The sequence below is a fragment of the Oncorhynchus masou genome, chromosome 11, assembly GCF_036934945.1.
Source record: "Oncorhynchus masou masou isolate Uvic2021 chromosome 11, UVic_Omas_1.1, whole genome shotgun sequence".
Taxonomy (NCBI): Eukaryota; Metazoa; Chordata; class Actinopteri; order Salmoniformes; family Salmonidae; genus Oncorhynchus; species Oncorhynchus masou.
In genome coordinates this window covers 28,280,234-28,296,730 of record NC_088222.1, presented here as the reverse complement: position 1 = coordinate 28,296,730, position 16,497 = coordinate 28,280,234, and the positions used below count along the sequence as shown (strand labels likewise).

The following is a 16,497-nucleotide window of genomic DNA, read 5'->3' as shown; positions in this document are numbered from 1 at the left end:
AGATAATCAACTACCTTATGACAGTCATTAGTGTCGAGGCTAAAAACAGTTTTACATAGGACATTGTGATACAGTAGCCTAGATAATAAGGAATGGGGGGTAGTATTTAGTAAGACATGCACATTTCAGTTCAACATGCACATTTCAAATGATAACAGCCTGTAGACGGAATGCCCACCAAAACAAGAGTTATGATATTTGAGGCCATGTAAGTCTGCTAATACTTTTGAAAGTTTGCTGAAAATAAATAGCCAAATTGAATTTGCAGTTAAAATAGTCTGTGTTGATTAAAGTGGACTGGCTTTATGAGGTGGTAATTCCTTCTGCAGATAATCTAAAATATGATCCTCCATGCAGCGGGATTGCAAAAAGGCGACCTGGAACGGTCCCAGAATGTTTATTTTTAGTTTAGCAGACATTGCACGGAATCGGCGTCAGAGGGCGTCCTACTTGTTGCTAAGAGACAGTATGTGGGAGGCTGTCAGAAATGATGAAGGGAGGGGATGATGAATGATATTTAGCTAGCTGTAATGTTCGTGAATAGACTGTAATAGCTAGCTAGCTATATAATTTAAATACATCTACTTTACTACATTCTGAACAAAACATCACAGCTAAGCAATTCGTGAGACAGCTGAGTGCGTTGTAGTCGTGAGTCGTTGATTTATCATAATAAATGGTTTTGGAGCTGGCAGTGCCCGCAAATGCAGGCCCATTGCTTCACCGCTCCATCCAGCACATTGAGCGTATTTTCCGGGTGAGGGTCAGCTACGGATCCGCTGAGTCAAACTGCGACAGCGTAAATGTCAGCACCAGCAATATAATCATAGTTCGTGTCGGAGAGGGCGAGGAAGATGACTGCACCAAGGCAAAAGTATGTAACTTTTCTGGGACGTTAACATATGCTTTGTGTTTAACAGCCTATCGATCTCTGGACTGGAGAGTAACGTTCGCTAGCTAGCAGGCTAATGTTTGCAGCTAACTAGTACTAACGAAGGTTAGCTTATTAAGCTCATCTGTTATTGTAGTGGAGTTGGTAACGTCTGACTAGAGTTACATGTAACGTACTGTCCTTTTTGTTTTCAGTCTTATGTTGCTAACGTTAGCTAGCTAGTATACGTTAACTAACGGTACTGCTACATTCTTAGCTAACCAGCTAATAGTAGCTAACGTTAGCTACTTCGCAAACGTAGTTAGCTAGTGCTATACAACTTGTTTGAGTATTTTTTTTTGCTCTGAAAATATGCCATTTTTACAGTGCCAAAATTGACCTGAATGATGTGGTTCATTTCTGTTGGACGCTTTTCAGCTAATGTGTTAGCTAGCTAGTGTCTACAGGTCTCGATCTCATCTAGCCAACGACGTTAACGTTACCAGTAACGTATGGGAAATATGATCACAGGTATTTATTTATTTGATATGATTGTGAGCTAGCTAGTAGTATTAACTAGCCCAGCTAGCTACCCTTTGCACGAATGTTTCTGAAACGTGATGCCAAATGTGCCAAATAAACTCGTAGGATCTTGCTATCTATCTAATCAGTATTAGCTCACCTTAGAACGGATTCATTGGTGTCTAACGTTCATTCTGTAAGCAGCACCAGCTACGAACATGTCGCACTAATGTTGCAAACCTCATCATAGCTACTTAAATGACCCCTTATTTGACATCGTTTTGACTTACTCATTGTGTTGTGTGCTTTAGAGACCTCTTACTGCAGCATATCTGTACTTTGCAGCTTCGCTGTGGGGCCTCAGCATCCATTTAAGTTTCAGCTTGACCAACCATCTAGTGCTTCTGAAGGCACATGTTCCACTTGTTGCTATGAGACAGGGCTGCACAAGCCTGTGCATGTGCAGTGCTTTAGTCTTGTGGCCTTGCTGTGCCTCAGCCTGTTCTGTGGAGGGGGGAAAGGATGGGGCTTCTTTGCTGTTATGCCATGTAATGCCAGGAAATTCCAACACATCAGTATTGTTGTGTGGGGTAGCTATCAGGTTTCCTACATATACACAAATGTCTTTGTGTTGATGTTGTGAGGACATCTGAAAATAATCTGCCACTTTTGTTATTGAATGTGCTCGTCTCTTCCCAATAGGTTATTGTTCATATCATGTATAGCCTAGCTATATTTGTTCTAAGGATCAAGTACAGTAGTTTCATTCCACCACTTTCTCAGGCCAGATCTACTCTATTATCTTATGTTTTCTATAGAGTCTTGACTCACTTTCTTTGATATGAGGTGGGGAAATAATTAGGCTCTCTAAGTAAGTTAGTCAATAAAACCTTTAGGCTCATCATAAGCATAAGGCTCATTATATTATTTTTACCCTTTGATAGAAGAACACCATAGAAAGACTACTAGAGATGGACATTTTCTGTTTTTATGTGATTATCAAATGTCTGTTTTGCCCTTAGCTTTGGCTCTTGACAATGTATCCTAACCACCACAATCTGTATAAAACTGGGGAAAATATGTAGCAATGTACTGAATTAATGCTTTTGTTGTGTTTGGTTCTTACATTGATTTATGCGCCTTATATTACTAGTGTTTTACATTATAAATCTCATATTTTGAGGCATGCTACGTTAACCATGTTTGCCAGGCTGCCTAGAGAAAGATGGACTGTGTTCTGTTAGTCGTGACTGCTAAAAAGCAGTTAGCTGATGACAGGGCTGTGTTGCTAGGCAACCCATTTCATGGGCTGAGCCTCTTGAAGCACTAATGGAAGTAGCTCTCAATCTACTATCTGCAAGACCTGGGGAAGTACCGGTTTCAGGAGCACATGCAATCCGTTTCCATTTGTTTTAAAGCACTTGGGTCTGTATGCATATTTATTGTTTAAATGCTCATGGAATCTCATGCATCTCAGCCTTTACATTAAGTCAATGACAATGGATAAGATTTATATTTTATTTGAACAGGAACGGATACAATTAACATTGACACATCAATTTATTGAAGAGTCTGGTGCATTGCACCATTCCAGTTTTTACATTTCATGGGGAGTTCAGGGGCCTTAGATTTCCTCTGAGGCCATACTTAACATTTACACATGAATTAGACATGCATTGAATCTTGTGCTTATAGACAGGGATGACATTTGGCCAGTTTGGTGATTTATTGACAATTACCCTTTGTTTTCCTCCAGGATTACATAGTGTCCTTAATTTCGCCAGCTCACCGAAAGAGGGAGCGTCTAACGTTGGCTTTACACATACAGCTGGCTGCGCTGAAGTCAGCCATCGAGTATGATTCTCAGGCTGTGGTGGAGGTGAGGGAGCATGTGGTGGACATCTCCGGTGGCGAGAGGAACGTGATGACGGCATGGTCGATGGTGGAGAAGATCAAAATGGAGAATCACCCATGCAGGGAAGAGGCCCCTGAGCTGACTGAGGCCCAGCAGCCCAGTGGGGAGTCTGAGGAGGGAAGCAGCTCAGAGAGCGAGTCAGAGGAGCAGAATCAGCTGCAGCTGATCAGCGGCGGCTTTAAGAGGAAAGAGCCCTTCAGTGCCACCAAGCCTCACCGGCAGCTCTGTCGCTCTCCATGCCTGGACCGGCCCAGCTTCTCCCAGAGCTGCACTCTACCAGAGCTGCGCATTGAAGACACCAAGGCCACTGCAGTGCTTAAACATGCCAGTGACAAGGAGTATCAAACCAAGATGGAGTTTGCCTTGAAGCTGGGATACTCAGGTGAACAGGTGGAGACCGTGCTGAACAAGTTAGGGGCTGCTGCCCTTATCAATGACATTCTGGCTGAGCTTGTAAGGCTTGGTAATAAAGGAGAACCGGAGGTTCAAGCCAGCAGTAACACCGGCACGTTCGTCTCCCGTGGAGGCCCCTGTGTCAAAGAGGCTGTCAGTCCGGAGGTGTCACTTGAAGATGATTCTGTGGATCCTTATGATAATCTCAGGCCTATCGTCATTGATGGATCGAATGTGGCGATGAGGTAAGTCTCTATTAGACACACACAATCAAAACAAATCTCGCCTCATGCAGAATGTTCTGAACCATCTGTTTTTTTATGGCTGTAATTGAATTGGCTTTACAAGCAGACCTTTTACTAGATTTGTTGTGTTGTTTTGTAGCCATGGAAACAAAGAGGTGTTCTCTTGCCTTGGTATCCAATTGGCTGTTGATTGGTTTGTGGAGAAAGGACACAAAGACATCACAGTGTTTGTTCCTGCCTGGAGGAAAGAGCAGTCGAGACCTGACGCCCCCATTACAGGTACTAAAGCTCTACTTCAATTAGCCACATTAGACAAGATGTTTTCTAAAAATTGTCTGTGTTGGGGGAGGGGTGGGGGGCATCTGTGTGTGTGCTTTTTTAATCAACATGTTTTGACATTGAGCTACATTTTCCCCATAGAAAAAGTATATAATTTTGAATGAACAATAACATGAATTTGGATAAATGTTTAGCCACAATTAATTTGAGTTTGTTTTCAAATGCAATGCATAAGAAAATGTCAATGTGAAACCACAGGTACATAGGCCTACATAGTTCTATGTAACAATTTTTACACTGCTGTTCTTCACTGATTTAATGCTTTTCTTTTCACAGACCAAGACATTTTGCGGAAGCTAGAGAAAGAAAAGATCCTAGTGTTCACCCCATCTAGAAGAGTCCAAGGAAGGAGAGTGGTGTGCTATGATGATCGCTTCATAGTGAAGCTGGCCTGTGACTCTGATGGCATTATTGTGTCAAATGACAACTACAGGGACTTACAGAATGAGAAGCCAGAGTGGAAGAAGTTCATAGAGGAGCGACTGCTGATGTACTCATTTGTCAATGATAAGTAAGTCATCAGAGCCTTCAGCGACTTGGGTAGGGAGTATAATTAACTACAGAATGACTAAGCATATTCTCCTTTTATGTTTCAGATTCATGCCACCTGATGATCCTTTAGGAAGACATGGTCCAAGTTTAGAGAATTTCCTCCGCAAGCGTCCTGTTGTTCCAGAGCACAAAAAGCAACCCTGTCCATATGGTAGGTTGTCTCAACAAATTATGATTTTATTTTTGTGGTTGTACTGCTGATGTCAATATTGTTTAACTTGTGCTCTCTTTTATATCACCTTAAACAGGGAAAAAATGCACTTATGGACATAAGTGCAAGTACTATCACCCAGAGCGTGCAAACCAGCCTCAGCGGTCAGTAGCTGATGAACTGAGAGCGTTTGCCAAGTTGTCTGCTGTAAAGACAATGAGCGAGGGGGCCCTGGCCAAGTGTGGCACTGGACCCACCACAGCTAAGGGGGACAGTGGCTCTGAGGCTAAACGTGTGGCCCCCAAGCGCCAGTCTGACCCCAGCATCCGCTCAGTGGCCTGCGAGCCAGAGGAGAGATTGTCTGCTGTCCGTAAACCTGAGGCAAATTCTGTGCCTTCCCTCGTGTCTGCCCTCAGTGTGCCCACCATGCAGCCTGCTAAGAGCCACGGGGCTGGTGCCTTGAACACTCGATCAGCCAGCAGCCCAGTACCCGGCTCCCTCCAGTTCACCCACAGCTCCCTGGAGCACATGTCTAGTGTACAGTACCCACACCCACCCATCCTAGTCACCAACAGCCATGGTGCTTCTGTCACTTACAGTGAACAGTTTCCTAAATATGATTCTGTGAGCACAGACCACGGATACTACTCTATGCTTAGTGATTTTTCTAACATGAGCATGAGCAGCATGCACAACGTGGACAGCTTCTGTAGCATGGAGCATGAGCATGGGATTTATCAGCGAAATCCCAGCCAGCATTGCCCTGAGCCCTGCCTCAGCCACTCTAACAGTGACTCCTTCTCCTCTTATGGGGAATTATACATGAGCTCAGTGGACAGTAGCCTGGATGAGAGCATAAAGGGGCAGCAGTCTCCTGCACAGAGCAGACTCCAGGCCTTCTCCCATGGGGGGTTCCACCACGAGGCCCTGACCCGAGTGCAGAGCTATGGCCCTGAGCAGCCTAAGCAGGGTCCAAGCAGGAAGCAGTCCATATCCCACCTGGCTCCGCATGTCCAGCACCCTGCTGTTGGGGCCAGGTCCAGCTGCCCAGGGGACTACCCCTTACCTCAGAATGTCCTCCCGTCACAGTCCTCACAACCGGGACGCTCCCTGGGCATGACACGCATGGACAGCATCTCAGACTCCAGGCTGTACGAGAGTAACCCCATGAGGCAGCGGAGACCCCCACTGTGCCGCGAGCAGCATGCCAGCTGGGACCCGCTGCCCTGCGGCAGTGAATCCTATGGATACCACTCGTACCCCCTGAGTAACAGCCTGATGCAGCCGTGTTGTGAGCGGGTGATGGTCCGCAGCATGCCTGACAAGATGGAGCAGATCTGGAGGTCTCCGTGGGAGAACCCGCCTCAAGCCGAGCACCAGGAGCGCCATATCATCCCAGAGCACCAGTACCAAACATACCGCAACCTCTGCAACATCTTCCCCGCTTTCGTGGTGCACTCTGTCATGGAGAAAAACCCACATCTAACGGACCCACAACAACTCGCTGCTGTCATTGTCACGAAGCTGAGGTCTTGCCATTAAGTGTTTTTATTTTATTTTTGAAGCTACAATTGTCTGAATAGTATTAGTGTTCTATATTTTAAGTTATTTGATTGTCATCAAAATAATTTCTCCTCATGAAATTCAGAAACCCAAAATCAGTATAATCAAATGTAAGGGAAACTTTGACTGATGGTAAGATTATGTATTTGAATTTAAACGTAGTCCTCTATCATTTGATACAGTGAGGAATTAGTTCACTATACCTAGATAATATTGTGCATATCTGACACTGATGTAAATACTATGTGACTTTGTTGTTTATTGTGCAATGATTTGTGGTAAAAGACAGAGGGAAGTGAGTGCAACCATACCTCAGAGCATGAACTTTGACATTTTAATGGCCTTATATCTGAATGACCTCACTTCTCCAGTCATTGTTTAATGGATTTCAATGAATATCCTTATGTTGTTGAGGTCAGTTTTTTTTGTTTTTTAAATGTTAAGCACTGTAAGTATTTAGAATGATATATATATTTTCTCAATCTCACTTTACAAAGCTACTATTTTGGTAGAACTTGTGAGTGCACGTATATAAGCAGGCCAAACTAGAACTGGGAAAGATCAGACTTAAAACACCTGTGCTCATATGACACATGAAAGCCATTTCAAAGCTGCTGAAATAATGCCAAAAAGATAGATAATTGACCTTGTCATTATAAAGCAATTGTAGTTTTGACGCAGACAATTGATTGGATAGTAGTGTAACATCACACCCGTGTTGTAAGCCTTTCCTATGGTATATTGTATGGCTTGCTCTGTTGATTAGTTACATTAATGTAACTGTGTTACATGAACATTATTGGAATCATTTTGAGCATGTGTATATATCATTGGGACCTGGCATTTGACTTAATGGCACTTCCATTGTGTCTAACATAACTTATTTGTAATTACTAAGGAACTGGTGAAGTCTCTTTGGCAAAATGCTTTAAAGAAAAGCATCCATTTCCTTATTAATGCTGAGAGACAACCCATATAAATGAACACATGTAAAGAAAACAAAAAAACATTTCTGAATGTTATTTGCCCAAAATAATTTTGGGGCTTTGTTGACTTTTGTTTTTTCATGAACTAAGAGCAGGCCATGTTGGGCCTGTTGTCTCTTCATGAGAAGGTGTGACACACTGCCTAAATGTTTCTTCCTGTGAAACACTCAGAATGCGAGGCTGCCGTCAGGGTTGTTTCTGGCATTTGGCTTACAGTTTGCGTGCCTACCTTTTCCCCTCACTACTTTCCATCACGCTTGAAAGGTTTCATTATAATGTGAAATATGTTGGTTATAATATCATTTCTAAAGACTTATGGAATTGTTTCTTTTCTCAGTGAGTAAAATATGATCTGAAATCAAGGTCTTGGGCCATATCTAATGCACGTTCATATTTAGTTTATTTTTGACATGACGTGCATGTTTCATATTTTTGATGAGAGTAGAAGAGAGCCCCCCCCCCCCCCCCATTTTGAAGTGCCGCAAACAACAAAGCCTAAAATGTCTAGAAATGACCTTTGTTTGTTGATACAAATTGTATCTATTTCTTGATTGTAAAATATATTTATGAAATGTACAGTATCATTAAGTTTTATTTAAGAAAAAAAAATACAATGCCATAATGTTTGTGACACTGTGTGTCACTGGGAGTAGCCCATTGGTATGTACTTTTTCTTACTGGGCACAGTAGTTAATTTACAGGGACACTTACGCGCTACATGGAAGTGCATAGATACCCTGTGTGCAGCTGTAAGCATCGTGTCCTTTCTCTGTGTATGTATTAATACTGAAATGACCACTCATTGTACAGTTTCAATGCGCTATTTAACTTGTTGCATCAATGTTTTTTTGCTGTGTTGTAACCCAAGCAGCTTGGTAAAAAATGTGACCCCTCTCTAACTTTTTTATCCATATCTGCTCTATTCCTGTGTTGATACCATCTATATTTAAATGTATTGACATATTGAAAAACATGCCAAAACTGCTGCACAGAACTGAATAGGTTGCAATGTCAGTCACATATGCTTGGGTTACGACACCTAGGGGGTTATTTATTAAATAAATACTTTAAAAAATAATAATTTGACCCACATAATACTATATTCAACTCTTAGGCTACTGCCACAGTAAAGTCGAGTGAAGATGTCAGTATGATTTAGTATTTATGAGACCGCGTCAATTACCTCTGATTGGACATGGGTAAAACCTGTGGGAAAATATTTGATGGATAACCCCCTTTTTTGGTGACAAGATTATAACTATTGATTTGTGGTTTACTTTAGAAATCTGACTCTCACCAATGGCACTTGATCTAGCCTTAAGTATTTTAAAGCATGTGAGAGTATATTGGTTTAAATTCTATTGTTTCAAATGAGAAATTGTATTTTTGCTGTGAGCCTTTGTAATTACATTGAATTTACAAGAGGCTTGTTTGTGATGACTGACTTCAGTCTGATATTGGTGGTCTGAGCAACTTGCAGTTGATTTTGTTGGAATTGAACACCGCAGGTAGATGTTTGAAAAACTACAGAAATTTCCAATGTGTAGATTAACCTTGAATTGTGTTCTAAATATCAGCTTACCTAAAATGGTACATTCTCATACACCCACAATATAAATTCTCAGGTACTATGAGATTTACAACAAAAACAATATTGATGTGTGCTATTATGAATGATAAATGCGCTTACCAAGTCAGATTTGTGAATTAGTGCAGCTCTCATGTCCTAAAGTTACATTGAACTGTCTTGTATTGTGGTTTTTCAATGTAAAAGGGTTATAAGAGTGAGTTGACAACTAGGCCGTGTGTTATGAGCTGCAGTAGTTTGTTCTATTCCATGTTGAAATAAATGCATTGCTTTTAAAATTGTTTTAAGTGACAAAACAATTACCAAAAGACAAAACGAACTCTTTGGGTCTGTTGGCTCAAACAAAATGTAAGTCTCAATGACAAAGTGTTTGTTTCCTCAAATAAAGCAAGACTATGTTTATACAGTGTTCTTTTGTTGGCCGTGTCAAGTGTTCTCTTTGATGTCCAACGGAATTTTGATTTTCTATAGCAGTTCCCCATCCAAGGGCCAGCAGAGGGGTTCAGATGGCTGCTGAAACTCGTCACCTTTGTTATAAGAACTTGTAAGTAAGCAATTAAATGGTACTGTGTCCTGTGCATGTGACAAACTTTGATTTATTTGTGCCACACACCGATTTCCAGAACACTGTTCTGACTAAATTCATAAGAATTAGCCAATTGTAATTGACATTAGTGGCATAACAGGGATTCAGGAACCTTGTTTGCAAGTAAGATGGAATTTAATATTTAAAACCAAAAGAACGTAATACAATATCTTGGGTACTCTTAAGTACTTTTATTTGCCACGTGCCTTTGCTGGAAAAAAATAAAATAAATGCTTTTGGCATGTCAGAGTAGAAACAATGCAATGCGTTTGCAGATGAAGATCAATGACAGTGAAGGCCTTTATTTTACAGTATTGGCATATGTTTAAAACAGCTGCAGGCCAGCTTTCAATTTGCTGATGTCATTTTGTGTCCAGAGAAGCCCATCCATGGTGACTCTGTGTGGCATTGAGACACTGGAGAGATTAAGAGAAACATTACTGATCAGATTAAGTACAATTGCTTAGTGATGGTTGATCTTACTTACTCATACTTTTATTTCTATGGATGCCTACAGATATATAGTATAACATTTTGTTTCTTACCCTGCATGCGCATTGTGCTGAGTGGCATTCTCCATTTCCACCTGCTGGTCAAACACCATAATGGTAGAGAAGTTATCTACCATTAGGCAGGAAGGGTCATCTGACTGGCCTGGAACTTTCCCAAGAGGATAGTTCTTCCACTGGACTTTGTCTAGACAGGTGAGAAAACAAACCTATTTAGATCAAATGTAATATTCTAATGAAATATTGTGGAATCAGATCAGATTCATGTTCTGCAAATTGGCATGACAACTGAACTGACCTGTGCAAACTTGCCAGGGAGAACCCCTGAGTTCCGCGGCCCTCTCGGCCAGGACATCTGGGCTAAGGTGCTCTTGGAAGTCCTCGGTTCTCTCTGGCAGGGCCTTGCGTGAGTCAGACACAATTCCTGGGTGCATCATGTAGACCTGGCGTCTGGACTGCACCCGCAGCCTCTCATGCAGGCTCTCCAGGGTGTAGATACCACTAGGCTGGCCTGAATGCTCCATGGGAGGATCACACCCAGAGTCTGCCCCCTGAGTGTAGATACTGCTCAGTCTGAGTAGCTTCTGTCGGGTGTCCAAGGGCATCGGATGTTCCATGTCCTCCAGGATCCTAAAAGTTAAAACAGTAAGTCATTTTCAAACATAATGACAAATGATATTTCATAAGCTGGTACAACACAGTGGAGAACACAGTAAGTGATGTATGTACATTATGAAGTCACTTACTGCTGGAGCAGGTGAGGCGTGGCCACGCAGGGAGCATTCAGACATGCTGCAAGGAGTTGCTGCCACCTCAGCTGGATGCGTTTCATAAAGATCTTGTCCTTCAGTCTGGCTTTCCTCTGGATTTTCGATTCATAATGGTATTCATTCTCTGTAGAAACAAAATTAATCCACATCAGTAAATCCAGCACAGTTTTGTATTTACATAGAGTTATTTTGTTATTGGGGTAGAAAATGATCATACTGTTGGAGTTGCAGAGGATGACCTCAGAAATCCACCCAGCGATGTAGAAGGATCTGTGTTTCTGGTTGTCTTCAGAGAGCTGCTGCAGCTCCACAAACAGTTTCTCCAGGAGGAGATGAATGAAGAGCTGAGAGTTGAGATCCTTCAGGAGGGGCAGCCAGAAACGCAGGACAACTCGAGGAAGGTGGGGAGCAGTGGGGTCTGCATCTTCAAAAACAAAGGCATTCTAGTCACTCAGGTAAGTGTGTATGGCTTACAGTATTTAACATGTTCCCAGTCTTACAACATCTGTAACTAAAATCAACATGGGATTTACACACAGATTTATTTTAAGAAATGTATTAGGAGAAAATCTTCCTAATCCCAGTCTTACCTGAGTTGTCGACACTAAGTGACACCAGTTGTTCAATGGTTGGAACCATGAATCCATCCTCAATCAATGCATCTATTAGTATTTCACTATATGGGAAAAAGAACAATGAGGGCCCGGAGCTTTGCTTTTTAAATTACGTTATTCTTGTAGAATACAATCTGATGCAGTTTGTGGATTTGACAATCACTGCAATACCAATACATGTGTTAACTGACCTAGACTCTAGTGCAAAGTGCTTGATCTGGGCAAGGATCCAGCTCATGTCTGCAGAGGGTTCTGGCCACAAGCTCGCCTGTTTGTCCTCCTCTAGAAATCCTTCAAACGTCTAAACAAAAGAAAATAGTAATGACCACCAACCACTATAAACATTTCTGGCAGTAGAGAAAACCCAATCACTCAAGAGTGATGTCAATAACAAAATGCCTATCTTGAGAGGCCCTCATTTATAGATGGAAGAGGAAATGCTGTGCAGACTAGAGAACAGACGTCTTCACCCTCTAATATATAGTGGGTTGAGTCACAATCATAGGAAAATTATTACGTGGTTATGAATTGTGATTAAATGTTTTGAGGACTTCCCACAACCATATTGTCCTTGATGTTGATTATGCATGATTCACATACATTTGACGTACATGGCATACAGTGCAAATAAACCTAACAAATCTGCTGTTAAGGGATTTCACAAATCAATTCAAAAATGTAACAGGCAAAGGGTAATGCGGGGGGTGTAAATACCTGAAACTGCTCTTTTTCAAAAGATATCAATAACTCGCGTGCCTTCTCTGAAAAGAGAGGGGAAAAAAAGCTGTTTTAAATACCCTTTGAAAATGTAACTAGGTAATAAGTAGCATCTAAAGTGTTCAAATGTTTCCAACTTACTGTAGGATTCAATTTCTTTTTGTCTGGTGATGAGCTCATCCTCCTGCCTCTGAAGCTCATCTTCTCCATCCTCCCCCTCTGACTGGGACTCCCAGTTCTCAGCCAGCCCACTGCCCAGCTGCCTGGACCAGTACTCCTGCTGAAGCCACTCCAGCACAAACGTACAACCTGCAACATAGGAAAGACATCAACACAACTAAGAGTAAGATCACTGCAGAAAGTCCAAAGTCACAATGGAAAGTAGGAATGATATCATATTGTTATTGAGGATGATGAGGATAAAAACCCATGGTCTCTGAGATTATGAAATTCTTAAGAGAAAAAGTCATCTGTTCGTTCATGCTCACCTTTGCGACACCATTTCAAGGTAGGGAGCTTGCGGTGGGTAATGTCATGTCTGAGGTTTACAATCCACTCAGGGATCTTCAACTGTTAAAAAAGCCATTAGAATAAAAACATGTATTTATTATTCCATCACCTGTATAGTGAGGTCCCCCAGATGACATGATCATTTCAGGAGTAGTGAGCAGGGGAAAATATAATATTAGATTTATTAATCATGATCCAAGAATTACATTTTTTTTTTCAATTACTCACATTGCTGGCTAGTCTTCTGAGGGGACGAGCAATTTTCCCCTGCTGACGCTCTGTAATTAAGTTGACAAACCTATTGAGAAAAATATCAAGCCAATAGAGGAATCAATAAAACACGTTTTTTAAATTATATACAGTACCAGTCAAAAGTTGACCCCTACTCAATCAAGGGTTTTTCTTTATTTTTACTATTTACTACATTGTAGAATAATAGTGAAGACATACACTGTGAAATAATATATGGAATCATGTAACCAAAAAAAGTGTTAAACAAGATTCTTCAAAGTAGCCACCCTTTGCCTTTGACAGCTTTGCACACGCTTGGCATTCTCTCAACCAGCTTCACGAGGTAGTCAACTGGAATGCATTTCAATTAACAGGTGTGCCTTGAATTTCTTTCCTCAATGTGTTTGAGGGAAACAGTTGTTGAGACAAGGTAAGGGTGGTATACAGAAGATAGCCGTATTTGGTAAGAGACCAAGTCCATATTATGGCAAGAACTGCTCAAATAAGCAAAGAAAAATGACAGTCCATCATTACTTTAAGGCATGAAGGTCAGTCAATCCGGAAAATTAAGAACTTTTAAAGTTTCTTCAAGTGCAGTCGCAAAAACAATCAAGTGCTATATGAAAATGGTTCTCATGACTGCCACAGGAAAGGAATACCCAGAGTTACCTCTGCTGCAGAGGATATTCATTAGAGTTAACTGCACCTCAGATTGCAGACCAAATAAATGATTCACATAGTTCAAGTAACAGACATCTCAACATCAGCTGTTCAGAGGAGACTGTGTGAATCAGGCCTTCATGGTCGAATTGCTGCAAAAGAAACCACTACTAAAGAACACCAATAAGAATAAGAGACTTGGTTGGGCCAAGAAACACGAGCAACGGACATTAAACCGATGGAAAGTCCAAATTTGAGATTTTTGGTTCCAACCGCCGTGTCTTTGTGAGACTGTAGGTGAACCACAGAATTCTGCAGCGATATGCCATCCCATCTGGTTTGCACTTACTGGGACTATCATTTGTTTTTCAATAGGACAATGACCCAACACACCTCCAGGCTACGTAAGGGATATTTGACCAAGAAGGAGAGTGATGGAGTGCTGCATCAATGACCTGGCCTCCACAATCACCAGACTTCAACCCAATTGAGATGGTTTGGGATGAGTTAGACTGCAGAGTGAAGGAAAAGCAGCCAACAAGTGCTCAGCATTTGTGGGCACTCCTTCAAGACTGTTGGAAAAGCATTCCTCATGAAGCTGGTTGAGAAAATGCCAAGAGTGTGCAAAGCTGTCATCAAGGCAAAGGTTTTAAGAATCTAAAATCTATTTTGATTTGTTTAAACACTTTTTGGTTACCACAATTCCATGTGTGTTATTTCATAGTTGATGTCTTCACTATTATTCTACAATGTAGAACATAGTAAAAATAAAAACCCTTGAATGAGTTGGTGTCCAACTGTTGACTGGCACTGTATATACACACATTGATTGCAACAGTATGCAGCCACGTGAGAAAATGTAACAATGAACCGGACTTGTATGAGCACATTTAAACATTAAAAAAGCGATTTCAACCTCATGAGTGCTGTTCCATAAAGCAAGACCAGGTCGTCAGCGTCAAGTTTTCCTGATCTGTCAAGTATTTGACATCTGACCAGGTCTGCTGTGCTTTCTACAGCGATGGGAGTGTTGTGGGCAAATCTGAAAGAAGAAAAAAATCAAATGTGATAATATTTTTCATCTAGGAACGGCTTTGTCCACTAGAAAACAGCAGTGGTGGGATGAGTTGGACACGAACTAACGTTAGCTACAAGCTAAGCTAACCAACTATTCTGCAATTATCTAGCTAACAAAATAGTAATTATGCAACAGGAAAACATTATCTGAAGATCAAATACGTGTATGCCTTACCTGCCCTTCCACGCCGATATTCGGTGTAATGCATACTTTTGTAAAGCACAATCCTTTGAGTACAGATACTCGAGCACCTGGTCCCATTCTGCTTTGTTGATCCATGCAACTACATGGCCCCTTTTCTCTGTTGTTTTTTTCTTCATATTTACCAGCTAAAAAAACGACAGAAAGACAATTAGAGACAAACCGCTTTTACCTAGTTAGTTTAGCTCTAATGCAAACCATGTAGCTAGCTAGGCTAACCAAAATGGGATGTTCCTATGCTAACCTGCCAACATCATCCACAGACTAGAGTGGGGTCGGTTAAATGCAACAGCAAGAAACCGATACCGCGCAGAAATGTTCCGCTATTGCACCCGCCAAATTATAATGCTATAAATAGAAAAAAAACAACGAAATAATAAGTAAATATAACAGTTAACATCTAGTCTGCCATTCAATCATACAATTATAGTGTGTAATGTATTGTCATAGTTGTTGCGCATGAATGTAGGCTAAAGCCTTCCCTCTTGTAGGCCCGCAGATAAAATAAAAACAAAAACTAACATTTTGTTTGGAACTCAGTTGGGGTCTCTACTTACTGATGAGAGTTAGAATAGTAGAATACACAAAGTGCAATTTCGAAAATTGGTTGTGCATCAGCAGTTTTCCTCTCATGTCAGTCACTGACAGTCGCTCAATTAGGCCATGTCAGCAAAACATTTTTAGATAGCTGGCTCGACGCATTTACCTATCTAAACGTGTAGTAATCATGGTCAAATTACCGACCAGGGGGCCCTCGTTGATTTCGTTTGACACTCACTCAGATCCATGTTAAAAACGGCAAACATGTCTCTCCAACCTATGGCAAAATTACTAGAATTGCATGGAATTAGTTAGAAAATTGCAAAATCTTCCCTCTGCCTCGTGGCAATATGTGTAGAATTGCAGCATATTTTATTTAAAAGTGCAACATGTTCTCTACGCCCTATGGCAAAATGTGTAGAATTGCAGGAAATTAATTCTAAAACGATGTCAATAGGGGGGCTAAAATTTTGTTTAGGGCCCCCAAAATCCTCGAGCCGGCTCGTGCGTGGGTATGCAGACCCTCGAGTCACTGCAGCCCCTTGAGTTCAGATTTGTTATGGCCCCACTCCCATAAAATTTGCCCATCCCTGGCCAAACTTATTGGGAATTATAACTTGTATTTATGGACAGGAAATCAAATATATTGTAAGCTACTGTAATGAAACAGGCAGGGAGCAGGTCTCGAACCTTCGACCTTCTAGCCCGAGATCCGGCGCGCTATCGACTGTACCGCAAAAGCATGCTCGTGCGGCAGGGTCGATTTCCGCGCCTATAAACCCAGGGTCGTTACACTACTTTAGCTAGCTGGTATCGAAATGTGGCTTATATTTGTATGCATCGTGACAGGCCTTTATAGTCGACCTTGGCCTATCCCATTTCTGTAATTATTTCAGTAGCTGTCCATATACAGTAGGTTGTCCATGGGTCAGGGGAAGGGGAATGAGGCTATTTCT

At 41.5% G+C, this 16,497-nt stretch overlaps 2 protein-coding genes across 3 annotated transcripts; one reads left to right on the top strand and one right to left on the bottom strand.

Annotated features, from left to right (window-relative positions):
- Window positions 1-478: 478 nt before the first annotated feature.
- On the top strand, window positions 479-9,527 carry LOC135548424 (probable ribonuclease ZC3H12B). Its single transcript, XM_064978018.1, has 6 exons — window positions 479-874; window positions 3,150-3,946; window positions 4,086-4,225; window positions 4,562-4,796; window positions 4,882-4,988; window positions 5,086-9,527. The coding sequence occupies exons 1-6, from the start codon at window positions 677-679 to the stop codon at window positions 6,528-6,530; spliced, it is 2,922 nt and encodes a 973-aa protein (XP_064834090.1). The 5' UTR covers window positions 479-676; the 3' UTR covers window positions 6,531-9,527.
- A 360-nt stretch (window positions 9,528-9,887) lies between these two features.
- las1l (LAS1 like ribosome biogenesis factor) lies at window positions 9,888-15,309 on the bottom strand. Of its 2 annotated transcripts, XM_064978016.1 has the most exons (14): window positions 15,246-15,309; window positions 14,975-15,129; window positions 14,639-14,764; window positions 13,060-13,129; window positions 12,810-12,891; window positions 12,463-12,630; window positions 12,319-12,365; window positions 11,796-11,905; window positions 11,581-11,666; window positions 11,208-11,414; window positions 10,967-11,114; window positions 10,519-10,850; window positions 10,257-10,407; window positions 9,888-10,127 (listed from the first exon to the last, which is right to left on the bottom strand). In XM_064978016.1, exons 2-14 carry the CDS (start codon window positions 15,118-15,120, stop codon window positions 10,037-10,039), a joined length of 1,764 nt encoding a protein of 587 aa, XP_064834088.1. In that variant the 5' UTR covers window positions 15,121-15,129; window positions 15,246-15,309; the 3' UTR covers window positions 9,888-10,036. The 2 variants fall into 2 exon arrangements, with proteins under 2 accessions (XP_064834088.1, XP_064834089.1); XM_064978017.1 differs by having other exon boundaries at window positions 11,208-11,408; window positions 14,975-15,282.
- Between the last annotated feature and the right edge of the window lie 1,188 nt (window positions 15,310-16,497).

What these genes read in the sequence shown, in the direction of transcription:
- las1l (XM_064978016.1), bottom strand. Translation starts at nt 15,120, where the DNA reads ATGAAGAAAAAAACAACAGAGAAAAGGGGCCATGTAGTTGCATGGATC. An exon ending in TATGGAACAGCACTCATGAG is followed by an intron (nt 13,130 to 14,638) that starts GTTGAAATCGCT and finishes TTTTCTCAATAG; the next exon opens with GTTTGTCAACTTAATTACAG. An exon ending in CACTTTGCACTAGAGTCTAG is followed by an intron (nt 11,667 to 11,795) that starts GTCAGTTAACAC and finishes TTTCCCATATAG; the next exon opens with TGAAATACTAATAGATGCAT.
- LOC135548424 (XM_064978018.1), top strand. Translation starts at nt 677, where the DNA reads ATGGTTTTGGAGCTGGCAGTGCCCGCAAATGCAGGCCCATTGCTTCAC. An exon ending in ATGACTGCACCAAGGCAAAA is followed by an intron (nt 875 to 3,149) that starts GTATGTAACTTT and finishes GTTTTCCTCCAG; the next exon opens with GATTACATAGTGTCCTTAAT. An exon ending in GGATCGAATGTGGCGATGAG is followed by an intron (nt 3,947 to 4,085) that starts GTAAGTCTCTAT and finishes GTTGTTTTGTAG; the next exon opens with CCATGGAAACAAAGAGGTGT.